The following is a 16,739-nucleotide window of genomic DNA, read 5'->3' as shown; positions in this document are numbered from 1 at the left end:
CTGCAGCTGGACCATCTTTCTTTGAACGTCCAAACTAAAAGTGCCAAATAAAACTACACACCTAATAAGTCCTCTTCCCGGCTCCGCTCCGGCGTCTCCCCCCTCTTCCTCTCTGGGGTCGCATATATATCCTCCGGCGCAACAACGCCGCTTCGGAATCAGCCCGCCCCCCGGTGATTTACGGACGGCCGGGGGAAGCCCGCTCTCTCACTTGCTCCTTTTCGCACTTTCTTTTTTTTTTTTACGCATGTCTCTCGTCCTCTGTGCAGCTTTATGCGTCTCTATGTCTGTCTCGGGCCTCGTAGAGACTAAAGCGTGACCACGCCTCTCGGCGAAGCTTTGTTTTCACTGAATTTATAGCCGCCGATACCATCTCTCCTTCTCTCGCTGCTCCGCCCCCCCCCCCCCCTCGTTCCCTAAACGTATAAACGTTTAAACGCACTCGGAGGTCCTTTCTCTCCGCCCATCTCCCTCTAAATCCATCCATCTCAATATGACTGGAGTTTTAATTCATTCGATGTGTTAGTCCGGGGAAAAAAGGGGGCCGGCCTTGTTTGTGGAGGGCGAAGCTACTGGCCGGCAGGTGCGTTTTGTGTCGCGCGTGTTCTTTGTGGACCTGCTGGACGTCTTGCTGGAACACGCACAGCTGCAGCCGCTGGTGCAGGCGGACCTTCCGGTGCTGCCAGATGTTCTCCAGGCGCCGCTGATGGTGGAGAACCTCGTGGACGACGTCCAGGATGCAGTGGACCTGCGGGACAACGCAGACGTCAACGCGAGGAAAGCATCGATCCCGAGCCGGGAAGCGGACCGGAGCGCTGGCGGCACTGACCGCTTTGGAGTAATTGGCCGTGGCTGTCATCGAATCAGAATTACCGGGACTCAGGGGCCTCTGGAGGACGTCCAATAAGGCTTTGCCGTCCTGGCTCACCTGGAAGCACAGACAGGCGGGATCAGAGAAAGCAAAGACAGGAAGGTCGATCGATTCTTCTCTTCCCTCGCCAAAACACGGATATTTTAGCGAGATTGTGATGCACGCGGACCCGACAGGAAGGTGTCGCCGCGCAGGACAGGCGTGACGTCACGACCCGAGGGAACCACCTTAAATAAACGCGCCGAGTCAACAGGGCGCGATAAGGAGACTCTCGTTAGCCTCAGCGTTTGTCACGTCTTCGCGTTTCTCTTGCTTGAAACGGCGCCGTATCTCCCGGACTCTGCTAGTCTGCGTAAATACGACCTTATCTGTGAGCAGATAAGTGGAAACCGAGCCGAAGCAGCAGCGGCGGCGACCCGTCGACAGATAAAACTCCAGACAGCAGCAGGAGCGCCGGAGACTTCCCAGACGGGTTTTCACACGGCTGGTACGACTCTGTGACATCACAGCGGGAACTGAGAGCCAGTGCGGGCGATCGGAGCGGCGCCTACCTCGGTGTACGCCTGGGTGACCTGCTCGTACAGGCTCTGGTGGCGGTGGATGGCGAGCTCCAGCTCCTGCATCTCAGACGGGAGGCCTCCCTCGCTGCAGACTTTACACCAGGCCTCCACCTCCGACAGGAACTGAGGAAACCACACAATAAAATGAATGAATGAATAATCAGTTCACAGGAAGATTCATCAATGAAATAATGCACACATTCTGCTCCTGACCAGCAGGTGGCGACAGTCTGCACCGGCAGTTCTACTGTAGCCTTAGCATTAATAGGATACAGAGATGCTAATTATAAAAACAGCTGAAACGCGAGGAATCTCACCTGTTCGGCCTTCTGGTGAAAGACGGACGACATGGCGAGGATGGTGGAGCGCTCGTCAAGCGCCGCGGCGAAACCTTTCCAGTCCTGATCCAGCTGACCTGAGATCTGTTTGATCTGCGTGGAGGCGTAGTGGCCGGCCTCCGCCAGGCGGCCCCCCACCGACATGATCCGGTTTATGTTCACGTAGGCATTCTGGGAAGGACGGGGTGGATATGGCTTTAAGAATGACATCACTGATGACCTCAATTCAAGTAATTAAGGTAGCCGAAGCTAACGTTATCTAGCTAGCTAACTTCAGACCACTCATTCTTAGCGCCACTGGTCTCCACCATGACGCCCAGTGACGTAACGCGCGACGCGATGACGTCATCAGCTACCATGGAGTTCATGGCGAAGTGGTTGTGCTGCGTCTGCAGCTCCACGGCGTGCTGGTAACTCCGGCCGATCTCCGTGTGGCTCTGCAGGAACACGTCCTTGTTGTGGCGGATCCAGTCGAACATCTGCAACACAAGAAACACGCACGGCGGCGTGAGCGGCGCGTGAACGAGAGAAAAAAAAAAAAAAAAACAGCTTCAGAGGCACGCGGGGAAGTATTACAACAATGGTCGCCATGGCAACCGCCTCGGCTACAACGTCGTCGGTCCCTCTTGTTTGTCTCACAGTAAATATTTACCGCTCCTGCGTTTGGATTCCTGCGTGCAGCGAGATACCGCTGGCGCCCGTGCGTGTGTGTGTGTGTGTGTGTGTGTGTGCGCGTGTGTGTTTGTGTGTGTGTGCAGCTATTTAAAACTTTGGCGTCTGTCACCACGATATATTGGTTTTTAAATCGGTTTGTCGATTTCAGAAATCCCAGGATTTAGTGTTTTGTTATTTCCGGATTTCTAGGTGGTGGCGTTTACAAAATAAAAGCATCCCGGAGGTTTCCTGTATGTTAAGCAAAACTGTTACTGCAGGCCTTTTATTCTGAAAAGCACCTCCTCAGATGGACCTCTGACCCCCCCCCCAACACCTCACCTTCTCGGCGTCCTGCTCAAAGAGGCGGAGCTGGAAGCACTGGTCCAGCTTCAGCTTCCTGACGTGCCACATCTGATGGAGGTGCTGCCGGGTGGAGTGGAGCTTATCCAGCAGACTGGCCACCTGACGGAGACGGAGGGAGAGAGATCGATAACGTCCGGGTGCGTTTCTGTGGATGAAGAACGGTGGCTTTCAGGGGCCCGTGGCGACGGGGGGCGGACCTTGGGCACCAGGCTCTGGAAGTCAGCGGAGCCCGAGATGCAGTTCCTCCCCGAGAAGCCATCGCTGGCTCGGACGCACTGCAGCAGCCGCTGGCCTTCCCGGTCCAGCTCCTCCACCGGAGCCTTCAGCACCTTCTTCTTCAGCTGCGCGTGCTCCTCGATCAGCCGGCGAGATCCTTCCGCGTCGGCAGGAAACTCCTTCTTGGAGAGAAGCTCCTGCAAAAAAACACAGGAAGACATTTTCTTTTTTTTTAAAATCTCAATCCGCCTCATCCACCCGGCTGATCCGCCCCCCCACCCCCCCCCCGCCCACCTGCAGGTCCTCCAGCCTGGACAGCAGATGGACCGCGTTGCACAGGAAGTCCTCCAGAGAGACCCTGAGCTCCATCCACTCGTCGTGGTTGTAGTCCAGAGAGCCTTCGAAGTCGTCCGTCAGCTGGGAGGGATCCACCAGCTTGGCCAGACCTTCCACGGACACCATGCTGGTCTGGAGGAGACGGAGCAGAGGCTCAGGGACAAACACCGGACGATCCGGGGACCCGGACGGAGAGGCAACACAATAAGAACAGATTCCTCAGACCTCGAAGGAGAACTTCGCCGTGCCGAAGTTGGTCTTCTGCTTCTGCCAGAAGTTGTCCGGTTTGATGATGAGCGCCACGCAGATCTCCACGGGGAAGGACTCCTGCAGCGTCTTCAGCAGGGGCTTGATCAGCTCCCACTTGGAGCCGCGCATGTCGATGATGACGGTGAAGCCGCGCTTGCACACGTCCTCACTGACGGGAAGAAAGGGGGATGGAGAGGAGAGGAGAGGAGAGGAGACGTGAAAGCTTCAGCGTCCTCCAATCACAATTGTGCGTGGTGGCGAGAGGCGGAACCTCCTCTTTTAAGCTTCCGGCCACGCCCGTGATGCCGTTATCGACTCGTGTAAAGACGAAGCGATTACCCAGCAGCCACGTCCCGATTGGCCGCAGGGAAGAATGATTTCTGCTCATCGCCGTGGCAACAGAAGCTCAATTATCAGCTGGGAATCAGAGCGGCGCCGATCAAACGATAACATCATTTTGACTCGTTTCGGCGTTTCGGGATAAAACGCCTCTTCAGGGAGAATCCGTCATTTGGATTTTCATCCACTTAACGCAAGATAACTTTATTGACACAAAAACTGGAAGTGATTATCAATGCTATTCACGCGTGTAAACTATTCGTTACAAATCTGTTTTTAAAAGTCAACTAGTCCACGCTCTGAGTTTCCTCCTCCTCCTCCTCCTCCTCGTCATCATCGGTGAAGGCCCTGCTTTGATGCCCTTCATCATCAAGTCGCTTAAAATGTCCTGATAAAGTGGTCCAAATGTCCGCTAAGTGGGACAGACCCGCCGCCGTCTGCTGCCGACACTACGGCTTTCACGCCGATGCAAATCAGGCGCCGCTCCCAGTCTGCCGCCGCCCCGGAGAAGAAAGGAGCGCTTGATTCCTCGGCTCTCAAGCGCTCCTCACACACTCCCCCCCCTGCCCTCCCATTCAGTGAAGTGCGTACCTGGGAACCGTGGACAGGTAGGCCACCAGCCTCCTCAGGTCCTCCTGTTTTATTCGGTCGTGGTTGCTCCTGGCAGGAAACGTCAGGATGGGCCCGCCTCTTTTGTCACGCCCACCTGCGCACACAAACAACAGCTTTCGTCGTGTGTGTGTGTGTGTGTGTGTGTGTGTCGCTGTAACCTAAGGAGGAATCTCGATGACAGATTGTTGTTGGCACTCGGCGTTTAGCATTCTCTCTCTCTCTCTCTCTCTGCCATGCTTCCTCAGGGTCTCTCTTCCATTCTCACTTTGATTCAGTTACTCGCTGGTAAATTTTAACCCTCTGAGCTCCGATGGAGGTTTTTTTTTTTTCCATTCTTACTTACGTCTTTCTAGGATACGATCCAAAATGCAACATGATACCAAAGTGTTCCATATTAAATAGGAATCGTTGGAATCCCGATAAGATCCTATTGGTGCAATATTCTGGCCTGAATGTGAATCTGACATCCAAGTTTTCAAATTATTTGACTCGATTAAAAACTGCAAAGACGTCCCTCCGTGTGGAAACTCGCAGTAAAGACAGATGTCTAATGTTTTCCAGGAGAACAATCCCGGCTGGTAAATCTAGGAGGTGTTGTGATGTCATGCGGCGTTCGTTAAGAGTCTTAATTCATCACACGGGTTCCGTGCGTGAGCGCGACGGCCGATGGACTGTAAATTGAAACGCTTTGTGTGTCGGCCCGCTCTGCTTGTTTTGGCACGCCGTGACCCGCCGGGCCTGACAGAGCGGAGAGTTTCACATAAGTCATGTTCAGGGTGTGAAAAGCGTCTCTGACGGGTTTCCCCGGCCGCCTCCCGTCTCCAGAGGGGTTTGGGTCCCGCTCCACGCCAGCGATGTTTTCTCTGCGAGAGGTCAGAGGTCATCCAGAGCACTTCCCACGGACAACTGAACACCTCTAAACACGTAGGAGGTTCCGACCCGAGAACTCCAGGTTTGGTTTTTAGCGTCTTTTAAAAGCGATCCTCGTGGTCAAGATGAGATCTTTAAACATCCTCTGGAGTTCTGTCCCACTTTCAGATGTAATTTCAGAAATGACCCGGGATCCGATGGGATCCGATGGGATCAAAGGTTCGCCGGTCCGTCTGGACTCACCTGACACGAAGGCCACTTTCTCCTTTAGCACAGGAAGTACGTCGGACGCTTTGATGCCCTCGGTCCTCAAAGACCCTGGAGAAAGAGAGAGAGGAGCAGTCAGTCGGTTAATCCCATTAACCGATCAAATCCAGATCAACATTCCTTCGGGAATTTCTATTTCTATGACCCCCCCATATTTCTATGACCCCCCCCCCCCTCCCCCTCGGTTTCACTCGTTCCCTCCCTCTCAGTTCATCCGTCTGTCCTTGTAGGAAGTCGGATTTATGTCGGTTCTCTCTCTCTCCCAGCAGAAAACAAGCCCACATGTCCATGTCCTGCTGTGTGCGTGTGTGTGTGTTCATGTAGCGCACCATCCCGGACACGAAGCACACACACACACATTCCAAGAACATTCCACAGTGGGAACGCTAAATCGGCAAAATCTACCTCAGGAGAGCGAGACCTATAAAAAGGCAATAAAATGGTCAATTCCTGTATTTAGACTCGTTGGTGGATGAGAAACCGTGACGTCGCCGTGACGACCACAATATCAACGATCAGGTGAATTAGTCAAGGCCATTCGTGTTGTTCAAGGTCGATGATGTAATCGATCAGGTTTGCCGGTGCTGTAAACAGACGGGACCGCGTCCTCAGCGTTTAGAGGACGACGGGAACACCGGACATGGTTGGGATGGGAACGGATGAAACGCGCCCTGGATTTAAACTGCTAGCTTGATTGCTACGTGCCCGAGTTTCACTTCTCTTCATCATCTGAAGTATTTGAACACATTTGTGTTTACATTGCGGTTCCTGCTTCGTCTGTCCGCAGCGACTGACTCACAACGGCGTGGAGACGCGGCGTTCGTCAACGTGGGTCGACGCAGGACGCCGACGACAGTTACAGGACTACGACGAGTAATCCCGTCGTTCCCACGATGTTTATCGTTGTTTATCTTTGATCGGAAGAAAGTGAGAGGTCGGAAACATCGAGATCGAATCGAGACTATGCGAGCGACGTCCTCTGTGGGATCCCGCAGGGACAGAGGACAAACACAAAGAGCACGCTGGACTGGATTTCATCTCTCACACGGACACGCTTTTGATCCGGCATGTGTGTTCGCCATCGGAGGCGTTAGGTGCGTTCAGTAGCAACGTCTGTGAAACGCACGACGGCCGTTAGCACGAATCCACACGGCGAAACAAGGCGAACTGTCCGAACAGTTTGACCTTCTCCGTCTGACTTGCCCTGAAGCGAGGCAAGGCAGCCCGTTGAAACGCTAGCGCGTTCATTGTCGAGGAATATCCAGCGAGTCTTGAACGCAGCCCCAAACGTGAAACATTAGCCGCACAAATTCCAGACATTTGTTCGCCAAGCTCGGAGAAACGACGGCGTCGCCAAGGAAGTGTCAGAGAAACGAATGAGAGGAAACCATCCGTGCATCCGTCTTCTGCCACCGCTGGCTCGCGGAGACGACGGAGCCCGTCCCGGCTGATATTTGGGCGGGAGTCGAGGTTGACCCCGGACAACTAGCAAGTTGGGCCATTAAAACCGGAGCGCCGTTTCAGCTTCGGTCAATGCAGAAACCGCCCGAGATACACGAAAGCCTTTCTGGGGACAGGAGACGCAGCGTCCCAGCTGGAGCGGCATGAAAACAGACCAATAAGGGTCTGTTGCATTGTGGGTATTCCGCAGCTCTTTGCCACAGTAAGAGGTTTTCTTTGGCTTTATTTCGGACCCCCTGGTGTGTGACACATGGCCTACTTTTGGGGGACACGTTTTAGACACAACATCGGCTAATTGGGGACAGCTGGAAAAAGAAGCCAAATTCCCAATTTGGAGCGAAGTAGATTTTTGGGGTCACCGGTTAAGGTTAGGATAAGTTTAGGGTTTGGGTGGCTGAATGGTTAAAGGGTAAGTCTCCAGGAAATGAATGGAAGTGGAAACCCAAACAAGATGTGTGTGTGTGTGTGTGTGTGTGTGTGTGTGTGTGTGTGTGTGTGTGTGTACGCTTAAACTCAGGCTGACATCATCCGGAAACCAACGGCGACCATCTGCTAACCATCGGGGACGCTCGGGAGAACATTTGTAAATACTGCAATTATCAATACAGGAGTTAAGATTTAATTCCACCAGCATGCGTCTGGCAGCCGTAACAGCATTTCCAGCTATAAGTCAGTGGAACCGGTGGAACCGGTGGAACCGGTAGCATCGCGTGCTGCAGGAATGAAATGAAATATAGCAGCAGGATGAAGGAAGTCTGGCCAAGAAGCTCTGCAACCAGCAAATCCTTGGGATCTGTCCTTAATGCCGCTTTAAATGATCGCTACATCAGAAATGGTTAGCATATGGTCTGAGGCAGCGCGGAGGCCTTTCCACTGGAACCAATCGTACGAAAGTAACGAACGACAGCGCAAACCTCCGCCGAGGCCGAGCACTCCCGCCAACGGGGTCCCTCAATGCCACAAGTTACATTCCTGTTTCATTCCTCCAGCGTGAAAACACCTCGAACTTGGATCCGCCCGTGAAAATAGCCGATTGCTTTCTGCATCCCGGGATCGACACAACGCCAGGCCGGCCAACGAGCTAACTGTAACCTAAGCTAAGCCGTGGCTTCGCTGCACGCCGTGGGTCTGGCATCGGCCGCTTCCTTGGCATTAGCTGATGCAACGGTTTGCAAAACGGCAAACTGGCTCCGGTAGCCAACGGTCGAAATCAGGATTAGAGTAGCAAGCGTTTTAAACGAGTACGAATATTCCCATGTTCTGCGTAAAGTCACCTGATGAAAAAGTGTTCTAGCTGCTTCCGTCACGTGCTAGCATGAGCATAAGCTGCGCTGACCGCTATTAGCTCATCCGCTACGGGTGTTTCCGGAAGTTACAGAAATCATTTCACCTCCAAGTAGACAAATTGAAACAATTTTATTTATTACACCTTCATTAACAGACAGCTACAGAACTATAACCGGCAGTTAGCGTTCATTTATATTAATGCCTAAAAAAAAAAGCTGATTTTGTCCACTTTCAATCGCTCCTTGATAATTAGAAAAATACTGAACTACTTCACCATTAGGATGAGATTGTCAGGATTTTAATAACTTCTCAGACGTCGCTAGGCAACCAGAGGGGCCGGCCGACTCCCCCTGAAATTCCGCCGTGTTTCACCGCAGCGGTCAGAACAACAGCTGAATTTACAGCTGGAGATATAAAAGGATGCACGCTGGCAAACCGTATTTCACTCATTTCAGTTTCTACATGACGCAACCATTTCTGCGCCGATGCCTCTGCTACGTCTGGAACCAATAACCGGCTCCTTTGTTCCGTTTAAGTCCAGGAAACTGTTAACACGCCAACAAATCAAATCAGAAAGCGCATTCCCGAGGTCTGATCCGGATCCTCGGAGACCGAGCAGCGACGCAGCGTCATCGTTCGGCTGCGTCGGTGCGTGCCTTTGCCCAAATGTCTTCAGATGGCGACAGGTGAGTCTGCTCCCTAGCAACAGCTGCCCCCCCCCCCCCCCCCCGACAACCGGCTGCTGGACCACATGTGTTAGCGCGAAGCCGGCCGCCTGGCGTCTAGCTCTGCTGTTACGGATCCGAAGGGACGCTGCAAACCGGATTACCGGCTGTGCAAGCAGGAACCCAAAAGGCCTCAGCCGATCTCTTATCACCCAATCATCGACCAACGACGCCGGCGTGGTTTCCGGCGGTTGGATGAAAGAGGCGCTTGTCGCCCAGACGCGTCGGCATGTGCTCAGGATTGGGTTGCGCCAGCTGTTTGTATCCGTTGCGTTGTGCTGCAGCCACGACTGAGCTCCGACCGAACCACCGAGCGTAAAGCCCCGGCTAGCAAAGCGCTAATGTGTGACGGTACCGAGACGCGTCTACGGAGGGGGGAGGCTAGGGAGCATCAGCAGGGGAGTTTTAATGGAGGACTGGGGGTAAAATATGGAGTGAAACTAAACTGGAAGAAAAAGATTTGTGATGGGAAAATAGGAGCGAGGAGATCGCTGAAGTGGTTCTGACTGGCCCGGAAACACCCGCCGGTCGGCCTGGGAACACCCACCGGTCGGACCGGGAACACCCGCCGGACGGCCCGGGAACACCCGCCGTTCGGACCGGAAACACCCGCCGGACGGGCTGGATATGAATCATTTATATCCGTCTCATTATTTTAACACATTACCTGCATGTCTTTGTTAACGCTGTGGGGCGTGCACACCTCCTATCGGTGGCGCTCACACACACACACACACACACACACACACCTTCACCCGCGCACACACACACACACATTTTAATGGCCTCGGCTCCGGTTTCCCCTGCAGGGGAAAACCACATCCATCACTCCTCCAGCACGAAAACCACACTGCTCGCTCGCTGCCTTTCACGGACCACACACACAAATGTTTGCATTAGCACACACACACTCTCACACACACACACACACACACACACACACAAACTGGAGGAGAGAGCTTTAAGTGCTCGCCAGGCATCACACCCGGGTCACACATGAGGTGGATGATGTATTCTCCATGGGGAAGCTTCTTCTCATAAAGGGACACTGGACAACTCCTCCCTCTCCCTCTCGCTCTCTCTCTTTATGTCTATGTCTCTCTCTCCGTGGATCTGAAGGCTGCACTTTTCTGCGTCATGGACTCATGGAGTTCCTTCCTGCTGTTTCCACAACAACAACATGATTTCCTTTCGGACAGACAAAATAGGTTGACAAAACGCCCCCCCACCCCCCCCCAAACTGAAGACAGGACGTCCTGGTTTGTGTCCATCTGATTCCTTCAGCAGGAACCAATCAACTCGCTCGGGGAGAAGCCATCTGGGGGTGCCGACTCAGCACGACGACGCAACGCTTCGGTGTCGTGGGATGAAACGGCGCCGGTCTCTGACCGGACTTCAAGCGGTCCAGTGGCTCTGACTCGGGGTTTTGCTCCGCCCCCTTATCGATGGAGGTGAGTGACATCATTGGGGAGTGTTTACCGCCTGCAGGGTGTGACTTGGGCTCCAGTTCTGGGACTCGTGTAGATCTTTATTTCAGCAGGAACACGTCTCAAGCTAAATCCGTTTCAACCAGGAAGTGGTGCAGCCAATCAGCCCCTGGGATGACGCGACGCTTCCTCCTCCATGGGCAAGGCGAGCCGAGCCAGACCCGGGATCGCTCAGGTCTCAGGCACGAGTTCAATCTACACACTTCCATCTACGGTTCAGTGGCGGGCCTTTGGACGTCCCCCCCCCCCCCGATCGCAAGAAAATCCACAAAACACATGGAGACTGGAGGATCGCTTCCTCAGCGTGGAGTCGGCCACTCCCGAGTCCACGCCTCGATCCCGCATCCGGGACTAGATCTTGAGGACTTTGATTCCCCTGGACGCGAGGGTGTCGGATCAGGTGTCGGATCAGGAAGCGCACCAGGAAACATCTCATGCTGTCCCGAAAAACCCATCCGGCCCGTCTCATCCCCCGGCGAGACACATAAACATCCCCGATCGCAATTAACCAGACGGGACAGAGGTCAAGAGGTCAGACGGAGACAGAGACAGAGCGGGAGCAAATGTTAGAACACGGGACACGTGCCTCAGCTATCAGACGAATCTGTCTCTCTCTCTGAGTGTCTGTCTCTCTCTCTCCGAGTGTCTGTCTCTCTCTCTATTCCAGATCAGCTTTCAGTCTCCAGACAGCAGCTGTCTGTGGAGAGGAAAACTTCGACTGAGTGGTCAGACACGGAATGAGAGAGAGTGTGTGTGTGTGTGTTGTGTGTGTGTGTGTGCACTCAGAGGCGCCACGTTCACGCCGACGGCAAACACATTTCTAATTTTGAATTTGTAAGATGCGGAACAATGAACGGTTGAGGGAAGACAGAATTCCCTTTTCACCCCCCAGAATCAGCTGATTCGGCGTTCCACACACTCGGAGCGACGGATCAACCAGACCCAGATCGGATCGCAGATTACAAGTTCCAGCTCTGCGGTGAGAAACTCTCACGGCGCGTCTCTAATCACCGATCCTCATGCTTTATTGTCCCCGAGAACCGACTCTGCAATTACGCAATTACACTGTCCTCGACTCGGGACGCGAACCCTTTGAAGTCGAAACACGGGACTCTCCCGAGCGCTGCAAACGCAAGCAGGATGAGTTCCGGAGAGCTTCCGACGTTCGCCGGGTTGCGTTTTGCTCCCGAGTGCGACTGATGATGCCTCTGATTGGTGACTCCTCCTTCTCTCCCACCGCCGCCGATGACCGGAGGCGGAATCAGAGGAACGTCCACGGAAGGGAATTTAGATTGAATGTGGGAAAGGATCAACAACGACAAGCTTTCCAGGGACGGGCTGGACCATAGATTCCCAAAAGACACCTGCCCGGTTCCCCGACTTCCCGTATCCGAGGAGGACAAATCGGCGAGACTGAATTCTCAGATCATCGACGCGACGCTCCGAAGATCAGATGAGGATCTCATCCTGAACCGAGGAAAATGGTGGGATTAATATTTCCACTTTTGTTCCCTGTGTTCTATAAATACTCCTCAGTAATCCAGGTTCTGCTTGCTCAATTACAGCCTGACACAAATGTTCCTCTGTGTGTGTGTGTGTGTGCGCGTGTGTGTGTGCGTGTGCGTGTGTGTGTGCGTGTCCTCCGAGATGAATGAGCCTTAATTAGTTTTGGGTTGAAAGAGAGAAGGATAAAAGGAACGTGAACAGAAGGTAGAGACATTTAGCCGACAGTAAAATCAAAATGTAAAACATGAATAAACGGCCATATACGAAAAAAAACGGAATGAAGGGGGGGGGGCAGCTGGGAATCATTCCCAGCTGTTCTTTCATTTCCTCGTGAGGAACTTTGAAAATGAATGAAATTCAGGATTCAGACTCTCCTGCAAAGAGAAAGGGCCAAGTTGTGGTTTCCAGCCATCGATGGGACACACACACACACACACACACACACACACACACACCTCCTGCCTCCTCCTCCTCCTCCTCATCGCAGGGAACGCGGAAAGGTTCTCTCCGTCCATCGACCGTTTCTGACAGATCAGGAAGTGACGCGAATGCTTCATAATAAAAGCATTACTGAAGAGCTGGAAACAGACAGCCGGGATTCACCCCAAATCCCAGGATTCACCCCAAATCCCCGGGATCTGTCAGATATGGGGGAGGAAATTCCACCAAGTTACAAACCGCTGAAGGAGGAATTCTGCTCGACGGGCGGATTTAATCTCCGGGAGCGCCTGCTCATCGTCCGAGTGACGTTTCTGGCGCAAAATGTGAGCGTCGGTGCTTTTAAAGGTTTGGAGTTAACTTACAGAACATCACGGCCCAGAGATGGACGAGAGACCCCCCCCCCCCACCATGTCCTCCCTCTCTCCGTCCGTGGAGTCCGTTCCTAAAGCGCCGGCTGGTTCCTGATCAAAGGAGCGACGCTGCAACGAGCCCGAGGCGAGTTCTAATCTGCCCGCCGACATACGAACGAAAGCGATGAGAGAAACGGACGCTGAAGAACGAAACAGAAATGAAAGGACAAACCGGCGCTTTGGTTTTTGTTTCCCCTCCAATAATCAATGAACCGAGTTCTGCCTGTAACATCGTCCCACGTGATCCGCGTTAGAACCCACAAGACAAAGGGATCGATAAAAGAGGCGTGCGGGTCCGACCGGCTGTCAGGACCGTTATCTGGGCTCACCCGCCGGTTTAAAATCAATAACCTGATCTGATTTATCTTTACCTGCATTTTAAAGGATAACCGGTCCCAGCTTTAGATTCACGGGGTCAGATTTTCCGAGGACACGTCTGACATTTAAATTCTTTATTTCAGCCGCTCTGCTCCTGTCAATCAGGATAAAAGCTTCCTGCCCCCCCCCCAAACACGCACCATACGGCTGCAGCTGGCTGAAGGATGGAGGAGAGGAAATCCTTTCTTTGCATTTATCTGTTTAACACTCTCTGTTCCTGCCCCCCCCCCGGTGGGTAATAAGGGTTAATCCACTTAAAATGATTCTCTCCCCCAATCCACCCCCACCCCCCAGCATCCCACACAGAACTTCATTCTTCACACCCATCTGCCACTGTGGGGTACGAGTGGAAGACAAAGGGAGGGATGGAGGGAGGGAAGGAGGGAAGGAAGGGAGGAGGGAAGGAGGGAGGGAGGGAGGGCTCTTCCGTCGCTCTCCTCAGCAGCAGCATCGTATTGTCACACCAACGTTTCCTCACCGTGACTCAGGACTGAGGCTTCCTTAAAGGGCCAGGACGCTCCGCCGTGATTGCCGGAGCTCTTCCCGATAGATCTTTGCCACGGCAGCCATATTGGAATGAAACAGCAGGTTTAATCCACCGGGGCCCCGTTCCATTCCGTGGCAGCAGAGCCACGCTGCGGATGAACCGCATCTTTACTCTGTGATCTCGACACCTGCAGCAGAGGTGCAGGATCCTTCTGGATCCCCCCCCCCGGATCCTGATCCCGCCCCCCGATCCTGATCCCGCCTCGGTTTCAGTAAACTTTAAAGTACGTTTTCTGCTAGCGCCGTCGTGAGTCTGGTGCATCCGGTCAGAAAGGTCACATTATTTGACATCCCATAATAGTCATCAAGGTGCCCGGAGTTCCTCTCAGAGTCACAAATGCTACCGGTGGATTAGCATTAGCCTGAGCAGCGCCGGTGCTACCGGTGGATTAGCATTAGCCTTATAGCGCTGGCGCCGTTTGAGCTGTATTTAAAAAGCTGCTTTTATTCCAGGCTTTAATCCCCTTGCTCAAACGCAGTAATTGATTTTAACGACAGCGCTGATGTTGCAGGTTAATCTGGATCTGAGTGTGTGTGTGTGTGTGTGCGTGATTCATCACTCACACACACGCACACACACACACACCCTGGCTGGTCCACCTCCATCCACAAAAAGAAAACATTTTAAAAACACATCAAATTTTGAATATTTCTCCTCGCGTTCCCCTGGCGACTCGTCTGTGACTTTCCCAGCGGGCCTTTATGGAGGCACACATAGACCAAATAAGTGCTGTTCGATCATCCCGGTTGCCTGGCAACAGCGGCAGCCATTGACAGACGGCTGCCGTCCGTCGTGCGATGAGCACTCTGACTGCGTTGCCTTCACGGCGTGGACACGATTGTCACTTCCTGTTTCCGTCTGACGGTCTAGACGGGCCGCCAAGCCCTTCATCCAATCATCAACGGTTCCTCGGGGACAACGCCGGCTCTGTGAACCCGTTTCACGGCGATTCATTGACAAAAACAAGTTCTTTTTTTATAAGTCACTGAATTCATTCGTTCCTTTTCTAACACGTTTCCGCCTCGCGGGTCACGGAGTGCTGGTGACAATCCCAGCTGGCTATGGGCGAGAGACGGGGAACACCTCCTCTCGCTATCTCGGTGGCGTCGGCTGATTTGGTCGTCGCTTCCTCTATGTGACTCCGCCCACTTCTCACCATCGCTTCGTTTACATACGAAACAGGTCAGCGTCGACACGCCCACAAAAATACGGCACGCACGTCCCGGGTAAAACCAGAAGATGTGTTTTTTTGAACTTCGTCTTTACCTTTTTTGGTTATGCCCTTGCTAGGACGCACACTGCCCCCTAACGCGCCCGGTGGTATTGCAGAGTCGTACGAAAAGCTCCGTCTGCCTCCGTGTAAATGGTCCAACATCTTTTAAAAAAAAGCATTTCTGACGCCAGATCCAGTCCAGACGTGCACGGATTCCTCCCTGCCGGACGCCGACCCCCCAGGTGTGTCCTCAGGTGTGTCCTCGGGTGTGTCCTCGGGTGTGTCCTCAGGTGCAGCGTCTCACAGCGAGTCGAGTCCATCTTCTGGAGACGCTTCCAACGCTGATCCTCCGTCCCCTGTCCCCTGCCCCCCACACGCTGAATACGTGTCCTGGTGCAGATGGGGAGGCAGGGTGTGTGTGTGTGTGTGTGTGTGTGTGTCCCCCTCCCCCGCCCCGGTTCACCTGCCTCCTGTGATGTCATCGGTTTGTCCATCCTGTCTCACACCCCACTCAACCAGAGACCAGATCACGTTGCATGTCTTTCACCGAGGACGTGAACCACAACAGAATCCACAGATCAATATCTGGATCGTGATCGATCAAAGACTCAAACGTGTTTGATCAAAGCAGAAACTAAGAATGTTTATTTTCTAATCACGAATCCACAGAACTACAATCAGAGTCGTATCGATCAGGCTGATCAGGTTTAAATGACCGGCGACCAATGGAAACGTGTTTCACGGTGAGTGGAAGTGTCTGACGTCACAACACAAACACGCACGCATGATTCCCGTCACGCGTCATGCGCCCGAGGCGTTTCAACGCATCGCTGTCAGATACCCCCCCCCCCCCCCCCCACACACACACACACACACCCCGTAACTCACGCACAGACACGCGCGCGCGCACGCAATTAAAACGCGTGTAAAAAAATAATAAAAATGAAATAGCGCACAACGGGAAAACAATGAGGATCTGAATTTGTTGCTGTCCGGGCGGCACCGGGCGCCTCTCCGGTGCACGGTCGGTGCCGGTACACCGTCCGGACGATGCTTTTGTTGCGGATTCGGTGTTCGGGGGGGGGGGCTCCGTCCCGCGTCTCCGTCCCGCGTCTCCGTCCCGCGTCTCCCTACCTGCTTTGTAGAAGGCATCAGTGTCGGGGTCGCCGGGCGCCTCCTCGGCCGCTTCTGCGGGGTTCATACCGGAATCCGGTTCGATACGATCCACCGACAAAGGAAGAGAGAAACGAAGCCCTCCGGTCCGGTAAATCCGCCCGTCTTTTATCCCTCACATGTTGTCCGGTAAGCGCGTGCGCGCTCCGTCCGCGTGCCTCGCTCGGTTTCATTCTCCGTTTGCTTGGCTGGCTCCGTTTCTGTCTATTGTTCCCCGGTCCAGCCTCCCTCTCTGGCGCTGTTCGCCAGGGTCTCTCTACCTCCCTCTCTCCCCCGTCCCCTCCCCTCTCTCTCCCTCTTCTCTCTCTCTCTCTCGATTCAATTCATTGACCTTTATTAGTCTGACATAATGTTTGTGTTTTGTGTCTTAATTCAATCAGGACTTAAATCTAAATTATAGACCCTGAACGCATCAATTTATTTTCGTCTCAGCAGC

At 53.5% G+C, this 16,739-nt stretch overlaps 1 protein-coding gene across 1 annotated transcript in view; it reads right to left on the bottom strand.

The window, feature by feature from the left end:
* LOC137901934 (kalirin-like) overlaps positions 1-16,331 on the bottom strand; it is a 39,712-nt gene extending 23,381 nt beyond the window's left edge. Inside the window, 12 exon segments of the mRNA XM_068745968.1 lie at positions 617-748; positions 830-928; positions 1,423-1,554; positions 1,749-1,940; positions 2,126-2,248; positions 2,763-2,885; positions 2,984-3,199; positions 3,297-3,470; positions 3,564-3,756; positions 4,518-4,632; positions 5,652-5,726; positions 16,265-16,331. Of these exon segments, the coding sequence (XP_068602069.1) occupies positions 617-748; positions 830-928; positions 1,423-1,554; positions 1,749-1,940; positions 2,126-2,248; positions 2,763-2,885; positions 2,984-3,199; positions 3,297-3,470; positions 3,564-3,756; positions 4,518-4,632; positions 5,652-5,726; positions 16,265-16,331 (1,641 nt within the window).
* Between the last annotated feature and the right edge of the window lie 408 nt (positions 16,332-16,739).

This window comes from Brachionichthys hirsutus, chromosome 12 (assembly GCF_040956055.1).
Source record: "Brachionichthys hirsutus isolate HB-005 chromosome 12, CSIRO-AGI_Bhir_v1, whole genome shotgun sequence".
Classification (NCBI taxonomy): Eukaryota; Metazoa; Chordata; class Actinopteri; order Lophiiformes; family Brachionichthyidae; genus Brachionichthys; species Brachionichthys hirsutus.
The sequence above is the reverse complement of the archived record's forward strand: the minus strand, read 5'-3'. Positions and strand labels throughout refer to the sequence as shown.